The 22,173-nt window shown below is 39.3% G+C and overlaps 2 protein-coding genes across 2 annotated transcripts; both read right to left on the bottom strand.

The window, feature by feature from the left end:
- On the bottom strand, positions 1-7,267 carry crispld1b (cysteine-rich secretory protein LCCL domain containing 1b). Its single transcript, XM_026286742.1, has 15 exons — positions 7,070-7,267; positions 6,463-6,769; positions 4,179-4,297; positions 3,931-4,063; positions 3,679-3,794; positions 3,483-3,583; positions 3,094-3,261; positions 2,836-2,896; positions 2,677-2,743; positions 2,391-2,521; positions 2,268-2,311; positions 2,107-2,179; positions 1,932-2,001; positions 1,375-1,508; positions 1-1,022 (listed from the first exon to the last, which is right to left on the bottom strand). Exons 2-15 carry the CDS (start codon positions 6,718-6,720, stop codon positions 971-973), a joined length of 1,527 nt encoding a protein of 508 aa, XP_026142527.1. The 5' UTR covers positions 6,721-6,769; positions 7,070-7,267; the 3' UTR covers positions 1-970.
- A 3,295-nt stretch (positions 7,268-10,562) lies between these two features.
- On the bottom strand, positions 10,563-14,462 carry pi15b (peptidase inhibitor 15b). Its single transcript, XM_026275055.1, has 6 exons — positions 14,384-14,462; positions 13,956-14,241; positions 11,699-11,817; positions 11,414-11,546; positions 11,226-11,341; positions 10,563-11,069 (listed from the first exon to the last, which is right to left on the bottom strand). Exons 2-6 carry the CDS (start codon positions 14,220-14,222, stop codon positions 10,934-10,936), a joined length of 771 nt encoding a protein of 256 aa, XP_026130840.1. The 5' UTR covers positions 14,223-14,241; positions 14,384-14,462; the 3' UTR covers positions 10,563-10,933.
- Between the last annotated feature and the right edge of the window lie 7,711 nt (positions 14,463-22,173).

Genomic DNA, 22,173 nt, shown 5'->3' with positions numbered 1-22,173 from the left:
TTAAAATCACACACAGCAGCATACACACAATGTCCTTCTTTGTCTGTGGTGCCTGTGCACTGCCAGAAGAAGTTGAGTGTTTTCACATGAGGCATGTTGGGTTTTCATTCTTCAAGGTGCAGAGGCTCTGTCTGCACCGTCCAGAGTCTCGTATTTGAAATAACCTCACAGCTGTGTTTAGCCAACAGTCACAGAATTTCAAATACATCAAAATATACAATACAAATACATATACATTATACTCACGGTGTTCATAGTCAAGTGAATGTAGTCATGATAGGTTTGAATTGTAATATTTGTAACAGAAGAATTATGAGTCTAAATATTTTTATTTTAGATTACATGATAATAAATAACACAAAAATGTCTCTCCACTTTCCCCATATGGCTCTTTTTGTGGTACATTTTTCAAATTCTTCTAAAGCAATAATGATTTCCTGGCCTGCCAGGTTGTTACAGTATCAAATTCTGCACATATGCAGCATAATATACTGTAAAGCGCAATACACCAATGAGCAGCTTCTGAACACTGATATAAAAATATATAAACTGCAATATGTGGCCTTTTCTACACATTTTACATGTTAAGACATGAACACTTTTGTGTTTGCATGCATAATTGCTCTTTTTTTGTAATTTTAAGGAAAGCTTTATATCTTTATGTGCTTAAAATAGCAAAAATATACTTTTTATAAAAGCATACAAGAATGAATGTAATGAATAAAAATTCACTATATTTACAACTCGTATATATACATTACATTTACATGCTGAGTAAAAAGAATGGAGACTTTGTTTTCTCAGGGCCAGATGGTGTCAAAGTCTTTTTTTTTCCTGTTGAGGGGATTTTTCGTGACAGCACTGGCCTTAGATCCAGCCAAGCAAGACCAGCAAACCAAATGCGTGGTAATTACTGGCTGTTACCTTACCAAGAGCTCTATTTCTTTGCATCTGTCCTTGGAGGATGGTTTCAAATGACCGCAAACACTCTGAACGCTTTGCCTCCTAGGGGATTCTGTATGCTAAATGGAAGAATAATGGCCAATATTAATCCAGGAACAGCAGGATAGAAAGATACATGATTTAAATGCCAGTATGATTCATGAATCACCCTTCAGATACTCACGATACCCTCAACATGCTTTATAATAAAGCATAAACCAGACCACCTACACAGTCCGGTTTTTTTTTTTGCAGAAAAGCAGGGTTTATAAGATTACTGTTCAGCCACCCACTAAATAAAATTATTACGTTATCCAACCAAGCTCATATAAAAGGGATATTAGGTATAGACTGAAGACCAGCTGAAGCCAAGAAGGAAAGATTGGCTATATAGCAGTAGTAGCTCAAACGCTGACTCAACACACTCTGTACCTCTCCGAGGTGATCCCATTCTGGTAGGAGCCCTTGTACTGCCTCCTCTTTTCCACAGGCATTACGTCCAGATAACCTCCCGAGTCACTTTGAATCACCCCTGCGTGGATAGCTGCCCTGCATATACTGGAATTCTGCGCAGTGGGACAGAAAGAGGAAAGATGGCTCATTTTCTACTGCAGTCGTAACAGAACAGTGACGTCCTAATAGCTGCAATTGAGTGACCCAGAGGAACATTTTATTGTTCTTTTACAGCTCAGGAGACTTATGTGTATAACCAATTACGTTAATGTACTGTATCAACTTTGTTGCAGATGATTCGCCTAAAATAAACAAAAATAGACAATGTTTGGCATATTGCCCTATATATTTAAAAAAGGGCTTCTTTTAAATAAGGCATCATGCTTTTTGAAACTTGCATCGTGTGACACAATGCAAAAGATGCAAAAAAGCACAATGGTCAATATAGTTTATTTACATGAAAAAATCTCAAGCAGTGTAGTGGAATGAAAAAAAGTGTTCTGTGTGAATAACCCTTAAATGTGATGCAGACTTACATCTGAATAATAGTGGGTTCCGATTACTCGGGCATAGTTGTCATATAAGCAATTACGAGGACAATACAACCTGAAAAAAACACACCTTGTTAGTTGTTGTGCTACTAACAATATATTTACTGCATAGTATTTTGTGAAATCCATCAAGATTATTTTTGTTACAAAGTCAGTTAACCTGGGACAGTGCCGGACGGGTTTCTTGAACGGGCAGAATTGTGCCACCGTTGTTTCACAATTAACTGCTTTCACTGGAAGTCACAAAACATTTTTTATTTAATGTCTTTTCTGAAACTTTAGTAATATTATCTCATCAAAAATAATCACATGTGCACTTACCTGGGACATTTGATACAGTGAAGGCATTGGCACTCTGATTTTTCCTAAGGAATAACACGGAAAACGTGAGAACATTGTTAAACCCACATCCAGCAAGCATGAAACGTGGGTTCTGTGACTTACGCCAAGGTCTGAACTCCATTTTTCAAGGTCTTTAAGAATCGTTGCCTTCTGCCCACCCTTGTGACATCCAGCCAGCCTCCATCGTCATCTATTATTCCAGCATGCAAGCCACTGCCACAGATACTGGATTGCTGGAAAAGCAGCAACATTTATGAGAGACCCTGAGCTGCCACAGTCCATCCAAAATTAGATATAATATTTAAATACATAACGGAAAAATCAACAAGTGAATCTGTGCGATGCCACATTGACATAAATAAAACACAAAGCAACTGCATTTACTTACCATGTCGTAATGACCCGATCCAATTACTTTTCCATAGTTGTACAAGCAGCCTGGTGGGCATTCGTACCTGATTAAAGATTTACCAGACATGAAATTATTCACTGTAGAATGACCAAACCACATTTGATTTTAGCTGATGTGCGAATCGCCCCATTTTACCTGTTACAAGTAGTTCCTTTACATCGATCACGTAGTATAGTATCACATGCTACTTGCTGAGCTGCATGTAAAAAAGAATTAATAGATGTCAGTATAGTATAAACAAAGGAGTGTTGTTTCTTCTGGTCAACATTTTAGAAATATAAAAGAACATACATACATATATATATATATATATATATATATATATATATATATATGCAAACAAACAGTAGAGTTAAGTCATCTAATGAATGAAATGTTGCATTGTTATCTTACACATCTGTGAAGTACTGATGACTTCATTCCTCTCAATGTTCTGGTTGGGAGAAGGTGTCGGAGTCTGATCTCTGTAGTGGGTGTCGTGGCTTCGGACTGGCTTGGGTTCTTGTTCAATGTAGTTATTTTCCTCTGTCTCAGGGGTGTAATGATAATGACTGCCATCATCTGAAGAGAGAACAATGTAAATACATTTCAGGACCTACAGCCTTCATATTTTAGCTAAATACTGTTTTCTTTACTACTTTCGAGATGTCAGTAGTTTAAAATGTTAAAATTATTTATACTACTATTATATAAACGTATTTTTTTTTAAATAATCACACTAAATTCACACATAAAATTCATAAAATACAGCACATCATTTTATAATATAGTCGGTTAAGTACCTTTATAGCAGAGATTGCTTCTGCAACCGCCGCCATAGCTGGGTGGGCAGGCAGAGCAAGGTGTCCCGTGCTTGTATGGCGCATGCCCCCACCAGTTACCTCTGTGAAAAGGATGCCACATGATAAAAGCTAATAATAGTGCTTTATTTGAATTATATCATATGGCAAATGACCAAAAAAAGCTGAACATTCTTACGGCGGAGAGTAATTGCAGACCAGGTACACAGCTTTGGCCCAGATCATCCCCCATACATTCATGTTGTAGCACACATTGATGGCACAGCCAATTTTGTTGCTTGTTGCCCAAACCAGCTGTGAAAGAAAATCATAATATCACTATTTCTATATAGCATATCTCAACTGTTTAAATGCTTGTATCATTGCAAAATGTAAATTGCTAGAGTTACGGAAGGATATTGTTGATTTTGGAACGTGAATGTGGTTTTACCTGTGTGTAATGTGTGCAGACGGGCCCCGAGCACCTGTAGGGGCAGTGAGGGTTACACTCTTGCGGATAAGGGTAGCTGAAATCTCTCACCTCATCATACCAGGCTTGGACATGAAATGTTGGGGGTCTGTCTCTAAAGACAATCATATTTAACGCAAACAGTTAGTGCACTGTATAAGATAGGAATAAAATGCAATTGCTATTTGATGTGACAACAATATTGTTTTTATCTATTCGTAATACAGCACCTGCCCCAGTGAGCTCCCAGGTTCTGGCCGATCCGGGTCAGTAGATGAGATGGTCCATGTTCCCACAGACAAGTGTGTGCCCAGTGCTCAGCACTCCTCTCCAGTTCAGTGTCCCACACCTGTCACAGCGAAGAGCCACAAGCTATATTCACATAGCAGAAGAATTTGGTATCGGTCCAGTATTTGAGTGCTTAATACAGTTGTGTTCACACATAGTTCAGTTACTCTCCCTAAAAAAATACAATTCTGCCATTATTTACTCACCCTCATATCGCTCCAAACCTGTATAACTTTATTTTTTCTGTGGACCTAAATATAATTTTTTTTTTTTTCAAAGTCAATGGAAGTCAATGGTCATGACAATATTGTTATCAGTATTCTTCAAAATATCTTCTTTTGTCCGTAAATTATAGAATTTTCACTTTTTTGGTGAACGATCAATTTAAAACACAACAGCAAATATTTTTGGTAAAAAGAGCTCAGAACAACATTCTGAGACATTCATTTTTTTGTCCGATTGTTGAATCTGGTTCTGCCTACAGTATGTGCGTCAATGCATGGTGGTTTAGTTCTGTTCAGTAGATTGATACTAATCTACAAGTGGACCTGTTGAAGTTAAAAATCATAAAGAATTTCTGTTTCACCAACCTGGGACAAAACAAAGGCATATTAAAACTGCCATAACTCTACTGGTTTAAAGTGTTTGTATGAAAGAATAAGCAGTGTACTGTTCTATATGGGTTCTGATTATTTCAATTCAGAGCAGCTTAATTTTAAATTACATATGCGTAGTTTGCTGCCCCATGCTAATGTCTTCCATATGTGCAGAGCTGGTGCATTCCATTCCATCAGTCCTCAACAAAAAGTATTCCTCAACCATCTAGATAATTCTGATATTTTATCCTGCACAATGAAAAAAAAGAATTGCATTTTAATCATGCTTGGATGCCACAAATTGCATTCTTGCCATTTACAATGATGTTAATGCGAGATGAATAAATGTACTGTCAGTATGTACTTGAAATGTTTACCATTAATATGAATGTAATATTGGTCTTTCAGGTGCACAAAATTGCAGCAAGATTTCTGCATCTGAGTAGAACATACATAGAGATGGAAAGCCCACTGGCATTTTATGTGGCCTTTGAGACCCGTCTTGACATTGTTTATTTTTTGTGACGCCTAATTTGCTGTTACAGCGACCATCTGGGTGCATTCCAAGGGAGATATGCATCCTCTGTGACTCCCTCTACTTCCCTTTCAGAGTAATTACCCAGAGGACTGTGTAGCGTGGCGGTAGCTAATGTCTCCTCCCCTACCTGCGCCCCACACATAGACACATTCTGTTAAACTTTACTGTGAGATACAGGGTTCTGGGATTTAACAGATTTAACACTGAATTGTTCAGAGTCCCAGAGCACCACAGATGTTATAAACTCAAAAGTAATTGACTAATGAAGAATGTTTTGAAACTCTCCTCTTACAGAAGATTGCAAGTGTCAGTCATATGGAATGAACCATGTGCAGTGCTGAGAAATGCATCATATATCATGTAAAAGAAACACTGTTTTGTTGTACACTGGAGCTAAGTGTTAAAATACAAGGATGGTCTCTGCTGATTTAGAGTGTTATATTCTATTCTATTCTTTGATGTCTGAGTCAATATTTGCCTTCATTGTTGCCAACTGCTATGCAGTGGGGCGAAGCAGCAGCAGCTATAGGTGGTTCTAAGAAGTATCAGGTCATATTTGGCCAGAAAGCAATGAGAGGTCTGGCTAAGTGCCATGTACTGTAGGTGAGCCACAGAACATGGGAAGGAGAAGTTGTATTTTGGCCTCCCTGATGGACCTGATGAATTGTTTGTTGTAGACCACAAACTTGACTGTAGTTCAGTCTGTTCCAGTGCATTTGTGCAATGTGTGGTTATGGTGTGGCACCCAATACCAATTGGCAGAGCCATCTGATAAATTTATGAGCCCCCTCATGACCCCACCAATGTATAAATAGCCTTTTAACTAACAAATTCAATAGGAAAGTTGTACTTCAGCATGAGTTTACAGTCATGTGACACTTAGTCTTTTACTTTTAATTTGTTTAAACAAATGACATAAACATTTAATATTGGATATTACATAAAAATAGTGTAGTAATCAACTTAATTGTATTCACTATTTGGCAGGTATAACCAAGTCTGACCCTTAATACATTCTTGTCCACGGCTTGATCATAAGTTAGGAACATGATTCAGTAGAACGGTGACTGAGGGAGAATCATGTGATCTTACCATGTACTCCATGTTTGAGGCAGGGGGGTACACCTGACCTCTCAGCTTATTATGTAGATCAAGAATCAGTTGCATATCACTCTGTGAAATTGCTCTTTTGCCCCTTGACTTGGATTGCCACCACGTTTCATCCTTATCCATGTATTTTTCCAGGATGGCTTCTAAGTGGGTGGCATTGGGAACCACCATGGAGACCACAGTTTGGACAGTCACAAGCAGAACAAACCCACTAAATAAATCTTCATGTCCACACTTCATGCTTCCACAGCTGTCAGTTACAAAATCCAAAGTGGTATCTGTCCTCTTCCTGTGAAATCAAAATAATTTTTTATCATGATTATTTATTTATTTTTACATAAGGTAATACAACACAATAATTATTTGTCTGCATTTTCATTTGCATGGATGCTCAGAAATAGATCAGTTCACACAAGCCTGATTGAAAAGTGCAGTTTCAGCATTTTCACAACTGAGCTGATTGTTTCTCACTTGTCAAAGACTTGTTGTGTACGTCTTTTGCCACACACATGCAAGATTTCATACGGTCATTAAAAATAATCACGCAAGCCTTTGAAGTCTGAAGTACTGAAATCAAGCAGCATTTTACCTTTTGCCGTTCTGCGCGTGGTTGTTTAACTCCGCTGTTGACTGGTTGAAATAGTTATTCACTGCTCTTTATATAGGCTATTTCACCTACACGTGTCCCCTGTTTTGATCTGATTTAAGTTTTTATTTTTTTATGAATGAGTCATAATGAGTCATTGCGCGGCAAAATCAAGTACGTCCAAATGTTAGAATTTGTGAGGCTGCATTTATCATTTATAGTGAACATTTAAGCCACGCCCACAACCACATCGACACACCCACAGCATAGAAGCGTTATATACAGGTGAAAACATAAGTATTCTGTATTTCTGGTCTGCGTATCTAATGCTATTTCTATTTGTGTCCGTGTTGTAGAGACCAATACACCCCATTTTTGGGCATTTTTGGTAAAATGTCTTTTTTGTTTGTTTGTTTGTTTGTTTTTTATCCAGAACGTTTTCTTTGAGGGTTAGGTTTACAGGATAGAACAGTATAGTGTATATACATCTATATATCTATCGGACAACAATGGACTGTACAGTATTGTGATACTGTGTCATAGTGCAAACAAACACTAGATGGCAGTAGTGAGTGATGAGAACGGGTTGATAATACATACATACATACATACATACATACATACATACATACATACATACATACATACATACATACATACATACATACATACATACATACATACATACATACATACATACATACATACATACATACATATATATATATATATATATATATATATATATATATATATATATATATATAGCCTTTACTGTGTGGATGAAAAGCTTTGTTTGAATTACTCTCTGAATGCTCTCCAGAAACATGAAATTTGGACTTAACAACTACATGGATTCATTTATACTTACTGATTTAAAAAAAAAAAAAACTAAACTAAACTAAATTTATTTATCTTGAATTTTAAAATAAGACGCTTAATTTATCACATAATAATCTGGTATATCTGGCAAAGTCACATAATATCAGGTACTTCTCTAATTTTAGTAGAGAAAGAGTTCAAACTTCCCTTTACATGTATACATTACAATGTGTGCATCTGTGGAAGGAGTCATGCAATTGGTGTAAAATTATTATACATTATATGTCTTAAGTGTGAAAAAAGGTCATTTCTGTGTATCTGTTGGCTGTGGTGACCGTCAGCAGGCCAAGTTTATGTATGCAGTGGTTCTGACCTATATTTTGCTGAGGGAGCTGGGTTGTTATGTTTGTTATTTTGGTGATGTGAGGGGGAGTCTTTCAGTTTCTTTCTACTTACCTCCATTGCCAATACTGATGGTCTGCAAAATAAAAATAAGGGTGTGTTATTTTTTCCCTGGCCTGAGCAAACATACTGTTGGTTCACTATTTCTCATATTTCAGCTTAATCCGCAGAAATGATGAGAATGTTTTCAGAAGATAAGTCTTGCAAAGTGATAAGGATTATTTCCAGGTGTCTCAAAACTCTGATTTTTGAGGCCTGCAGATTTGAGGACAGCTCTGAATTTTTCATCAGAAACAGACCAGAAATGCTTATATTTGAATCTACACAAGTGGGTAGCAAAAAAATAATAATAATATAGGAAAATCTTAAATCTTATCTTGTTTTTTTTTCCACATTGGGCTGAAATAAATAATCTCAGCAAAATATGTGCCATCTTGTGTGTATAGGGATATTTAAGGGCATTCAATATACCTATCGTTTATTTAAAAGAAAAAGAAAAGACAGAAGAATACAATACAGCTACTATATCGTGGGAATGAACAACAAATGTCAGTTAATTATCATCTCCAATTGAAAGAACTGTTTGTTACAATATTCTAGCACAAATAATATATTATATATAATTGATATGAGACTATACCATCATTTAATAGCTTAGATGCACATCCTCATTTCCAGAGAACTATAAAAAAAGGAAGTGGAGTTGGGAAGAGGTCACAATCTGAGGTCATGTAAGTGTAACCATAGCAACATAATGTAAAGCAAATCATATTCAGATTAACAATCCTTGGCAAATAAGAGCACCATTCCATGATCATTTATCATGGACTGCCAATCTAAACAAGTAAAAGCATCAGGCACACAACAACATAAAATATAACAAACTTTACCAAATAAAAATGTTGAAAATACATTTAGAAATTTTGCTACTGAAAATACACTGACAGCTATAAAAACATCATGTGTCTTTTCTTTACCAAAAAATATCTTGAATTCTTTATAATTAAGCACCTTGGGAAAATCCTGATGTAACAGATGTTAAAAAAATAAAGAAATAAATTGTGTATAAAAGGGGAATATAAACATAAAGTGATCTGCACCGACCTCATCTGTGCACCAGAAGAAAATATAATTAATCTATCCATGAGCATCAATATGATGGCTGGTCCTAAAGCAGTCATGTTAAGATTAACATTAACATTAGCACCATTTCTGGAACTAGTAGTATCACATACATTAAAAAACAGCCTATCTGCTGTACAAAATACATATAGATTTAAATGGTATATTACACAGTACATCACTGTAAAATGCACACAATAGCATTAAAGGAACAATTCACCCAAAAAAATAAATTAGCTGAAAATGTACTCACTCTCTGGCCATCCAATATGCAGATGAGTTTGTTTCTTAATCTGAAAAGATTTGAGGAAACTTGCACACCATTGAATCCTCGACAGTGAATGGGTGCCGTCAGAATGAAAGTCCAAACAGTTGATAAAAGCATCACAATAATCCACAAATAATTCACATGACTCCAGTCCATCAGTTAATGTCTTGGGAAGTGAAAAGCTGCATGTTTGTAAGAAACAAATCCATCATTTAGGCTTTTAAAGGGATAGTTCATGAAACAAATGACATTTCTGTCATTAATTACTCAACAATTAAAACAGTCCATGTGACATCAGTGGTTCAACCTTAATTTAATACTCATGCGAGAGTATACCATGACGAATGTGTGTGATGCTGCTGATACAGGAGCCGGCATTCTGACGTAGAACCCAGATGTGCTGCACCTTGTTTGCAAGCAGAAGAATGCACACGCATGCGTCGTGGTACTCTCGTGAACACACAACAAAGATGAAATAGAAGAGAAGAAATTGTTGAATAAAGTCGTTATTTTAGTTTTCTTTGCACACAAAAATGTTCTCGTAGCTTCATAAAATAAAGGTTGAACCACACGTCACAAGGACTATTTTAACAATGTCCTTTCTACCTTTCTGGGCCTGCATGGTCAGAAAGCTCTCAGATTTCATCAAAAATATCTTAATTTGTGTTCTGAAAATAAACCGAGGTCTTACAGGTTTGGACATGAGGGTGACTAATTGATGACAGAATTAAACATTTTTGGTGAACTATCCCTTTAAATTTAAAATGTGGCTTCTTGTCAAAATACAAGTCGATAATAACACTTCCTCCAGTGAAACATTCCATCCCATGCTGTCCTTTCACATCAAAATCCACTAGCATATTTGTTTAGAAAAGTTTTGGAATGTTTTTGCTTGTAAACAATGGTTGATCTCTAAACATTTCTCTTCTGATTCAGACTCTGACTGTGATTTTTCACTGGAGAAAACAATATTTTGGATAGAGGAGTCCTATTTTAACCAAAAGCAACAGTTTTAATATTTTTAAAACAAACTCACGTTTTATCTTCACAATATTCTAATTGATGGACTGGAGTAGTGTGGATTACTTGTGGATTACTACATAAAATGTCTTTGTCATCTGTTTGGGCTAAATTTCTCCAAATCTGTTCTGAGGAAGGAACAAATTCATCTAAATCTTGGATAGCCTGAGGGTAGTAAATCAGCAAATTTTCATTTTTGGCTGAACTATTCCTTTAAACATATAACAGATAGCTTATTTAAACCAGTACATGAAGTTTGAGTTGATGGCAGGAAAGCACATGTTGTTGCTGCATGAACCTCCGTAGCTGGGAGGGCAGGCTGAGCATGGCACACCGACTCTGTAAGGTGCCTCACCAATCCAGTTACCCCTGAAAAAAATAGGACGGTTTTAAAAATATATCACAAAGATGAGCATGCATAACATCTAAGTCATATGCTTGCATTATCAGACTGAGAATGGTACACTCTTGAATGGTGCTATTGAAGGGTGCAAGATTGCATTAAAAGATAAAAACATGACTAACTTTGGAGAATAATTGCAGACCAAGTATGTTGCCTCCCTCCACACGACGCCCCATACTACCATATTGTAACAGGTTTGGATGGCACATCCAACTCTGTTGGATGACGCCCACACCATCTGTAACATGCAGAGAGTGTCAGACATTTTGCTGTTTGCTTAATCTGAATTATGACTTGCAACCAAACTCACTTGTGTGTAATGTGTGCACATGGGTCCATAACAGCGCATTGGGCAGTGGGGATTGCAGTCGCGTGGGTATGGAAACACATAATCTCTGACCTCGTCATACCAAGGCTGAACCAGCTGAAGAATGGAGTAGTAACTGGCAGGAGCAGAAACAATTTAGATGCAATTGGGGCAGGGGGAGCATTATCCACTGGACTGCATCCAAAAAACTAAATTCTGGTCTGGCCCATTGCCTTGAGTCTTGTTCATTGTTTCAATAGCAAACAACTGTTCACATGCAAGACTTACTTGCCAGTTCGCACTGAGAGGTTTTGACCCAGATATCGGAGAAGGTAAGGAGGTCCATGCTCCCAAATACAGGTTGCTGCCCAAGCTTCTGCTGACCTGGCTAGGTCTTCATTCCAAAGCTAAAATAAATTTAACAATATAACAATATATATATATATATATATATATATATATATATATATATATATATATATATATATATATATATGGGGGGGTATGTATGCATTTATGTAAATACCCACATGAAAGCAATAAATCAACAAAAATTGTATACTTTTTAAACGCAAAAGTAAATTTATCGGTGGGATTAAAGAGCCAGTAAGATGAAAATTCTAAGCTTCCTATCACTGTTTATAAGTCCTGTACAACAGGTTTAAATCCATCCAAGGTTATAAAACATTGTCATTTTGTCAAAATATCATTTTAAAATTACCTCAATTCTCAGAGATCCCCAAACGGTTCGCGCGAAGCTGTTCAAAAGATTCAGTTTCCTTAAACCCCACCTTTCGGTACCATACCGTGTTCTGATTGGTCAACTAACATAAGCAGTTTGGATTGGTTGTTCCGTACACACCTCCACGGTAAACTATGCGTTAGCATCTGTTTGGGGTGAATTATGTCTTATTCCTCTGACCGTGAAGCAAACAGTAAAATAAAAAACTTGGAACAGTCTCGCTGCTTTTTCTTCTGTGTGTGCGTATTCAAGCCTCGCGCTTCAGTTTGAATCTGAATAGCGCGTTCAGTGCGGGGGCGTGGTCACATTATAAGGGAGACATGAAAAACAGACATCGCGTTGTTTTCATATGGATTACTTTATCACAGAATATCTGTTTTCGGCAGCACTTGTTTAGTTTTAAATTAGACATGTCAAGCTTTCTATAGACGTCTCTTCTCATGTCTCTTCGTTGAGTATTCACGGAGTTACACTTCATTTTAATGACGTGTTTGTACATGACGATCAGCACAAACAAAGGCTGCAGACAGCACACATAGAGATAAGATGCTCGGGAGAAAACAGACACATAACTTCATAATCATACTTCGCGTTGTGATTCGGAGATGCTCGTTGCTCTAAATAAAGTTGGTAATGAACCATCTTTTATGGCCAAACGCTTTGAAAATCCCGCTGTACTCACCGAGATTAGAAAAGCAGTCATCAGTGAAATGTTGTGAACAGTTTCTCCCATAGACAGTAAAAGAAATGGACACAGCGACCCCATTGGAACTCAATTGAGACCAGTGAAGCCCATTTTTAGAGTTTTTTAGCACTTCCGTTTCTGACGCGCAGACTCAAACGAAGCTTGATGACGTCAGCAACCTGTCTGACAGATGTAAATGTTCTAGTAGCTGTGCGAACAAACTGCCATCGTTAATCTTACAGAGACGGCGAGCTTGAGCGGGGAGTTCTTTGGCGTGAGTGAGTAGGAGTAAGTATTTTGATTAATTATTTTGTATAGTATTTTAAAATGTAACGCCAGTTTTATATAATATATAATAACGCCATATTAAGTTAACTACCTGCGAGCTTCTCCTCCTGTCTGTACGGTAATGCAGAGTGGTTATGACGCATATTTTAGCCTATTTTTACAAAAACTGTTTCTACGGGGCCATAATGTAACATAGAAGGTAATGGAGCCCTTTATACATTGTCATGTCTCTTTAAAATTAAATAATGGACAAATTGAGTCTTTAAACGCCTCAGATGTAAAGTTATTCGCTGTCAAAGTGGCGCCAAAATGAATGGGAGTCAATGGGAATGCTAACGCAAGTGAAGTTCTGCTACAAGATGACAGCGCGCGGCCGACTTCAACTTCCGGTCGACTTCCTTGCCGCCTGGTTTCTCCCAACACAGTAGGCGGAGATTATTATGCAAAGTGCTCCTAGTGACGTACATAGAGATGGGCAAAAGATTTGAAATCTATAACGACTCGTTTCAGCAATTCAGAGTCGACTCCTTACTTTAGAAGCCAATAACTTTATAAATCGTGTACTTTTTGGTTTAATTACTTTGCACATTGTTTACACTGATGGACAGCTACATCATACACTATAATACAGGTAATTTTTGATTTCCCATCTGTGTGGCTCTTTAAATGGTCTATTTATAACAGGCTTTTATAATTGTATTGTATCCAGCAGGAGGAGCTGTCGAATGATATTACCGCATGCAAATCTAATTAGTTTTGTATTGTTTTGCTTCTTGCTATTAAGAGGTAAAATGCTGCATATTGTTTCTTTGGAAAGATGAGTTGCTTACCATATATTCCATGTTGGCTGCAGGTGGGAAAACATTCGCTCGCACCTTGTTGTGATAGTCCAGAATAGCTATCATGTCATCTTGCGAAATGTACCGTTTTCGCCTTGCTTTGGGCATAGATGCTAATCCGTCATTGCCCATTTCCGATTTATTGATAGTGATATTGGTTGAGGTGAGTGTTTCAGTCGCATTTCTGATAATCCAAGCGCTCGCATCACTGGCTATGAATAGAAGAACCAAGTCGGTAAAAAAGTTGATGCTCTTCATCCCTCTTTTGGTAAATAATCTGCAAATAAAACAATACTCATTAACATTAAGGTTTCTAAATTAAATGTGATTGAAACAAAGAGTGGTATGATATTTGAAATATATAAAATGTCATATAAAGTATATAAAAAGTTTATGTGGGTTGTTTCAAGCACTCGTACCGTCGTGTGCGCCGAGGCAGCAGCTCCGTGAGTCTCAGTTATCCTGATGGAGCTCTCTCTCTCTCATCCTGAACACTGCTGCCCCTGGCTTTTATAAGCTGCTGCTGCTGTGAATCAGGAGGCAAACGCAAGGTGCTCTTCTACCCGCTGGTCACCCGAACAGTGCATGTGTCCAGCCCGAATGAGGACAGCTCTATCTTACACTCTTAATAGTATGCCCTTACGAAAATTAACCATGGTTTTACTACAAATGAAACCAAACAACCATGGCTTCCACAAATTAACCACAGTTTTGCAACACTACCCATTCTAAGTGGTTCTAAAAATGGTGATCAGTAGTTTGGCCAAAAAAATATTATGGTTACTACACTTTAACTGTAATAAAACCACATGGTTAATTTTCATTAAGGGTAGTGAAAGTCTATCTCCAAATCATGATCAACCTGTGTATTACTCACTCATTCATTCATTCATTATGAACACTGCTATTTAACTAAGAAATAGACATAAATGGGCAAAACATAATAATTTTTATGAATATAAACATATAATTTTTACTTACTTAGGAGGAGATCGGGAATGGTTGTAACACGGGTCTGTTGTAACACTCCCAATTTATCAAACAAGGAACAAGTTATAAATCACCTAATTTGTCTTCACACATGCTCAGTTAAATCCTTATTCCACATGTGGGGAAGTAGAGCCCAGTGGCAGTCACAGCAGATTATAGAGGAAAAAAACACCTTTTGAGGAAAGAAAGTAACTTTTTATACTTCCTGTGTGTGTGTGTGTGATGGCAGTCCAGTTCCCAGATAGATGGTTCTATAGTGTTAACATGGGCAAATATAATTATTCAGAAACTTCTGACCAAATAGGTTTAAGTATTCTGGACATGCAGGCATGTAATAAGACTAATTAGTTTGTATATATATATATATTGTAATAATAAAGACTCCATAATCATCAGGAAGAAGGAGGCGGGAACCGGCGGACAATCAAATAACATTTTAATAATTCAAAATAAACACAAAACAGCGCATCAGCCCCTCACGGACGACTGATGCGCACAAATAAAAACCAAAACATTAAATAAAGCCCAGGCTTGGTCCTCTCTCGTCCTTCACTGTCGTCGCTCCAGTTTTATATCCTTCCATCTCCTCTGTGGGACTCGAGACCGGTGGTGGGTCGCAGGTGTCGCTCATTTCCCAATCACTCCACCGGCCTCACTCCTCGTTCCCACATCCCTCGGCCCCGCCCCACTCGTCACATAACCCCATCGCCCCTTGCAGGCCGGGGGGTACTCCCGAGACTGCGCTTTACCACCCCCCCACCCCCCACACTTCCCTCCAGGGGGGATCATTCACGGGGACCTGCGGGAAACTGGGGGTAGAACAGATGAAGCGAGAGTAAAGGAGATGGAAGGAGAAGCGACAGAGACGATAGAGGGGAGAGAGAGAAAAAAATTCCGGCTCCCAAACGCACTGCTGCTTGGCCTTCCACCAGCTGGGTGATCTCCTCCGCGGTGCCTGGCCTTGGCACTGCACGGCCCTCGGCGGATGGCACGACACTCCTCTGCTGCCTGGTGGATGGCGACGGCTCCTCCGGTTTTGGGCAGCCGGCAGCCGGCAGCCGGCAGCCGGCAGGAGTCCCCCGTTCCCTGCTCCTCCCCGTTCCAGCGGATGGCAGCAGGCCCTGGCGAACGGCGCCGACTCCTCCGCTCCCTCACGGATGCGCGCAAATAAAAACCAAAACATAAAATAAAGCCCAGGCCTGGTCCTCTCTCGTCCTTCACTGTTGTCGCTCCAGTTTTATATCCTTCCATCTCCTCTGTGGGACTCGAGACCGGTGGTGGGTCGCAGGTGTCGCTCATTTCCCAATTACTCCACTGGCCTCGCTCATTCCCACATCCCTCGGCCCCGCCCCACTCGTCACATATATATATATATATATATTAGGGGTGTAACGGTTCACAAAATTCACGGTTCGGTTCGATACGATACACTGATGTCACGGTTCGGTTCGGTTCGGTTCGGTTCGGTACGTTTTAGATACAGCAAAATGTAAAAACATCTCAACTTTTCAGAATGCCGCAAGCGCACCGCGGGTCATGTGACAAGAACTAACCAATCAGCTTCAAACTTTCCCGTAACAACGTTGAAAGCTCAGTGAAGATGAAGGAGCAGCTGATCATAGTTGTATATGGATTGCAATTTTGAAATAAATTTAGTAGCAGAGATACTGCAAGCGATTTTTAGAGCTGCAAATCCATTTATCCTTTGCTGAAATTTCCGCGTCTCATGTAGAGAGCATGTCATTGTTGCTTAGCAAAGGCAGACGCTTCAGGAGCGGTTCTGCCTGAGCGCTTTGGAAAGAAGGAGAAAGACATTTTTAGGCACGATATGTGAACGGCCTTAAGGCCTTAAGGCGCTGCGGCGATAGTTTGTTGCGTGTATGTTTCTCCTTTTTTTCGTCTTTTCCCAGATACTGACACAAAAAGGTGATGTCAGCGTAAATGAGTTTGACATGTTTTAAGTATTCCCGCTGGTGTTTTTTTTTTTTTTTCACTGGTGTACCCTGTCATGTAGCAGATGCGACATACCGTTGTTTTTTTATCCACCACTCTCTTGCCATCACCATTATAGCTTAAAGGAACACTCCACCGTTTTTTGAAATAGGGCTTATTCACATTATTTCCTACATTTAGATAGGTGGGCAAATGCATTTTTGTGTCAGTGCATGCATTGTTTTAGTTTGACTGGGTCGGCGTTAGCTTAGCTTAGCACAATGAATGGAATCCTTTGTTGCCAGCTAGCATGGCCTGAGTAAAAGTGATAAAAAAAATTAAAAAAACCCCACCTAATTACTTCTTGTGGCCTGCGTATTCACAACGAGTACAAATAGCGATCCAGATTAACACTAGGCGATTTCCTAGGCAGATATTGATTTGGGACTATATTATGGGGAAGCACAGGCGAAGCACTGCTGCTTAGGCGAAGCACTGCTACTTCGGCGCAGAGATATCACGCAACACATGAAATCCCACGACTTCCGTCAACATACCGGCGTGAATAGTAGCTGCCTGGCTATTTTCCTTACAGTACACGAATGGCGATGAACATGGCTGATTTTGAGAGAGACGAAGAGGGTGACTTCTCAGACAGTCAAGAACCAGAACCATACCTATTTGAACCAGAGTTTATAGAAGACGAGCTGCGTGCTTTGGAAATAGAACGACAGGAGGAGGAGGTTGAGATCGCTCTACAGCCTGAGGATGTGAGGATCAGGGGCGGACTTTACCATTAGGCAAAGGTCGGCAATTGCCTTGGGCCCCGAGCTACCTAGGGGCCCCCAAAATGCCCCATTAACTTGCTTAAAGATTTTTATTTTTTTTTACTTCGTGCAAAATATATATTTTTAAAACTCCATTTGCGAAAAATGGCATCAAATCATTAGTGTCGCAGACAGGAGGGCCCCCCCACCTCACTACATTGGACTATTCCATTATTTCACTTACTGCGCATCTGCGAAAGTGACAAGGCTGTAATGCGCCAAAAAACTGACGAAGAAGAAGTGATTGACAGTGATAGACATTAGCTGTGTCCAAATTCAGGGTCTACATCCTTCGGAGGACGCATTTGAAGGATGTTACGTCACAGTGCCGCGACGAAGGCTGTCCAAATTCGTAGGATCCTTCAAATGCGGCCCACAAATGCGTCCTCCTTTTCCCCGAATTCGAAGGATGGGTGTGATGGATCCTTTCGCGTCCTACCTATCCCATAATTCTTTTCGGCAGGACGAAGCGAGCGGTAGCGGAGTTGGGGAGGAGTATTATTTTCGATGTATTCGATGTGTTTCGATATATTTTCAGTGGTTTTCTAGTTAGGCATTTTGTTTTAGCATTAAGCTTTTTTTTTTTACATGTGTACGTGTATATGTAAAAAAAAAAAAACGTTTACTTTCGTAAACTAGCTTCTTCCTTACTGCCTGTGTGAATATCCCCTTACACACAGTTTATTTGTTAGTGATTGAAGCTGTTTTAACGCTTCTAAGGACGAAAGAGCAGACAGAAGTGTTTATAAAGCTCCGGGGAGAGAACGATGAGCTCTTCACCCGCTTCTTGCTTGGCGCTGTCACGGTTGCTAGGCGACAGGATATGAGCAACGGGTAAGGGAGGGAACTGAAAGAAGGGTAGGCTGTCCAAATTCACAAACACCGACTTCCGGTTTTTGCGGTCGTCGGAGGACCCATCCTCCTTCAACCGGGTAGGAAGGATCCTAAGGAGGATGCAGACCCTGAATTTGGACACAGCTATAGTGTACAGAGAGAGAGAGTGTTGACAGTAAAAATGAAGCGAAGCGGTGCTGAAAAAAGGAAGAAACAGGAGGAAAGCAAAAAGTTTTTAGCAAAATTGATGAGTAATGAGTACTAGCAGTCACTAGCCGCATTTCCACTGTCGGCCCAGTGCGAGCCAGGGCTTAAAAGAGGCCGTTTGTTTGCATGCTTTGTTATATATTCAAATTCAAAATCATCGATGTTTTAATTATAGAATTGATTTAATTTATCAGGACTCAAAATTAATCACACATAAATACACTTATTTCTATTTTATTTATTTATTTTTAACGCTTATGAAAATAGCCTGCTTATTCAGTCGAGTCTGTTTCTGTTTATTAGCCACAGTAGCCGTCACATTTAGAATGAATGATAATATCTCTATTTTTATAAAAGCTCCTGAACAAAAAACATTATTAGGCTATATTCTTTTATGATAGGCAACGTGAGATAAACTCTCGAGACGAGGCTTGTGAAAGATAATATAAGTTACTTAATACACTATTGTGATAGAGAATAAGAAGCTGACGTCTGATTTCTTCAAGCGGTGTTATTTTACCATGTTTACTATGGTAACATGTTTAGCGTGCATATCTTTTTCATCGCTTATACATATTTCTGCCTTGTATGGTGATTATCCACATTGGACCAAGTTATTTCAAACACTCGCTGCTGACTGAAAGAGAGTTTTGAGCTCAACTTATTTTTTTAAGAAGTGTTTAATGCTGGTGTTAAAGCTGTTATCTTTCTGAAATGATCCTCGGCGCAGACTCGCTATTTTTATAAAAGCTCCCGAACAAAAATCATTATTATATTTTGATGATATGCAACGTGGAGCTAAACTCTTGAAAAGAGACGACAGATAAAATGTTACCTAATAAATACACAATTGTGATAGAGAATAAGAAGCTGACGTCTGATTTCTCCAAGCGGTAATATTTATCATGTTTACTGTGTAACGTTAATGTTTAGCGTGCATAGTCTTTTACATCGCTTATAAATATTTCTGCCTTGTTTAGTGATTATAATCCACATCGGATCAAGTTATTTCAAACACTTGCTGCTAACTAAGGGTGAGTTTTGAGCTCAACTTATTTTAAAACGTCTTTAATGCTGGTGTTAAAGTTGTTTTCTTTCTGAAATGATCCGCGCTGACGCTCTCCAGACACGGAGAAACTCCGCCTTTGTTCATAACTCCTCCTCTAGCCCCAGCTGGCCCGCTTTGGCCCAAGGTTTTAGTCGGGCCAAAAAACCCTGGCCGTTGGCCCCGAGGAAGCCCCGGCGAGGCACGATCAAGCCCCGGAAGTGACAGTGGAAACGCAACTGGACCTGGCACGCACTAGCACGCCGGTCTTAGCTCGATAGTGGAAACACGGCTATTCTGACCAATTTGTTACACTTGAACTTGAAGATGACCAAGCACTCTGGCCAAAACATCTCACTGACAAAGAACGCTGCTTAATAGTGCAGAGAGGCCCTGTTCAGAGCAAGGATAGAATTTATCCTTTTTATTTTTCTTCTTTTTTTCTTACAGATACAACTCCAGATGTCTATACATCATTGCTGTGTGAAGACTGCTGAAGAGAAGTAACAAGTAGGGCTTTTTTTTTTAAATAAGGATTGACAAAAGGAGGGAAACGAGATGTAGAGGGCCCCATGTCTGTGTTTGCCTTGGGCCCCAAAATGTCTAAATCCGCCCCTGGTGAGGATGAGAGCCAACATGAACTGGTGGTGTGAATGTGGGGGAATATGCCAATCTATGCCGACGGAAATAGAGTGTCTGTGCTGTAGAGAGTGGGACATGTTTTTGCCATTGATGACCAGGCTCAACACGTCAGATCAAGATAAGCGTGCCCGAAATTGTGTCACATCTACAGAGAATTTCACGGCGCTGATCCATTCTGCAGTAACGTTACTCGATTTTTTTTCCCGGTGTGACAAAGTGAACTGGAAAAAACGCCCCACGCCGAATGGACCAAATGGACAGCTGTCCACAGAGTAAGTGATTATTTTAATCATGACGCATGTATAGATCGACCCATATTATACCTGTATTCACATAGAGTTGATGTTTTCATGTGTTGCGTGATATCTCTGCGCCGAAGTAGCAGTGCTTCGCCTAAGCAGCAGTGCTTCGCCTGTGCTTCCCCATAATATAGTCCCAAGTCAATATCTGCCTAGGAAATCGCCTAGTGTTAATCTGGATCGCTATTTGTACTCGTTGTGAATACGCAGGCCACAAGAAGTAATTAGGTGGGGTTTTTTTAATTTTTTGATCACTTTTACTCAGGCCATGCTAGCTGGCAACAAAGGATTCCATTCATTGTGCTAAGCTAAGCTAACGCCGACCCAGTCAAACTAAAACAATGCATGCACTGACACAAAAATCCATTTGCCCACCTATCTAAATGCAGGAAATAATGTGAATAAGCCCTATTTCAAAAAACGGTGGAGTGTTCCTTTAAAGGGAATCCAAAGTGAACCCAAACACCAGACCTGTTGGTTATTGGAGGATCTTCTATTTCTGGTCTGTTAAACGCATTGGCCACCGCATACCGTGCATGAACTGCTCGCTCACTCAGCGCGTACTGAGTGAGTGAGCGCCTGACTGAGTAGCCTAACATAAACATATAACTATAAGTTGGTGTTTTTTTTCTTCTTCGGGGGTGTCAGGAGTGTTGCCTTTTACGTCGTTTGGGTTATTGGGCTACCTTGTTGAACGCATATCATTATATTTCTCTTTTTTTATATATAAATATAATTAATTAGTCCAACGGACCGTTCGGTATACATAATGCGTACTGCGTACCGAACCGAAAGCCTCGTACCGAACGGTTCAATACGAATACGCGTATCGTTACACCCCTAATACATATATATATATAGCCTAGCTTGCCATGTTGTACTGGATACAGTTTTTTATCCTTAAAAATAAAATCATAAAATCAACATATAGCATAACAATCCTAGGTGGAGATTAAAACATTAAAGGGGGGGTGAAGTGAAATGCTCATTTTCACTCAATGTCCTGTTAATCTTGAGTACCTATAGAGTAGTACTGCATCCTTCATAACTCCAACAAGTCTTTAGTTTTATTATATTCATAAGAGAAAGATAGTCTGTACCGATTTTTCCCGGAAAAATACGACCGACTGGAGGCGTGGTGTGTGGGCGGAGCTAAAGAATCACGAGCGCCAGTAAGCTTTTGCGTTGAGAGCGTTTGGAAGCTGTGACATTACCTTGAGGAAAAAACCATCATCCAAAACAAACCATGTCTAACAGTCAGATTCAGCCGTTTATTTATGATCCAGAATCAGATCCCGAGGCTGAAACTGAACGAGAGCAGCAGCAGCAACGACTCGCTCTGAGAGGGGCTCGAACCCGGGTCTCCGGCATGGGAGGGGACGTACTAACAAGGAGGCAGAGATATTTTAAGCAGTTTTACTCACCGCCTGCGG

The sequence above is a fragment of the Carassius auratus genome, chromosome 2, assembly GCF_003368295.1.
Source record: "Carassius auratus strain Wakin chromosome 2, ASM336829v1, whole genome shotgun sequence".
NCBI classification, from domain to species: Eukaryota; Metazoa; Chordata; class Actinopteri; order Cypriniformes; family Cyprinidae; genus Carassius; species Carassius auratus.
This window is presented reverse-complemented; position numbering and strand designations above follow the sequence as displayed.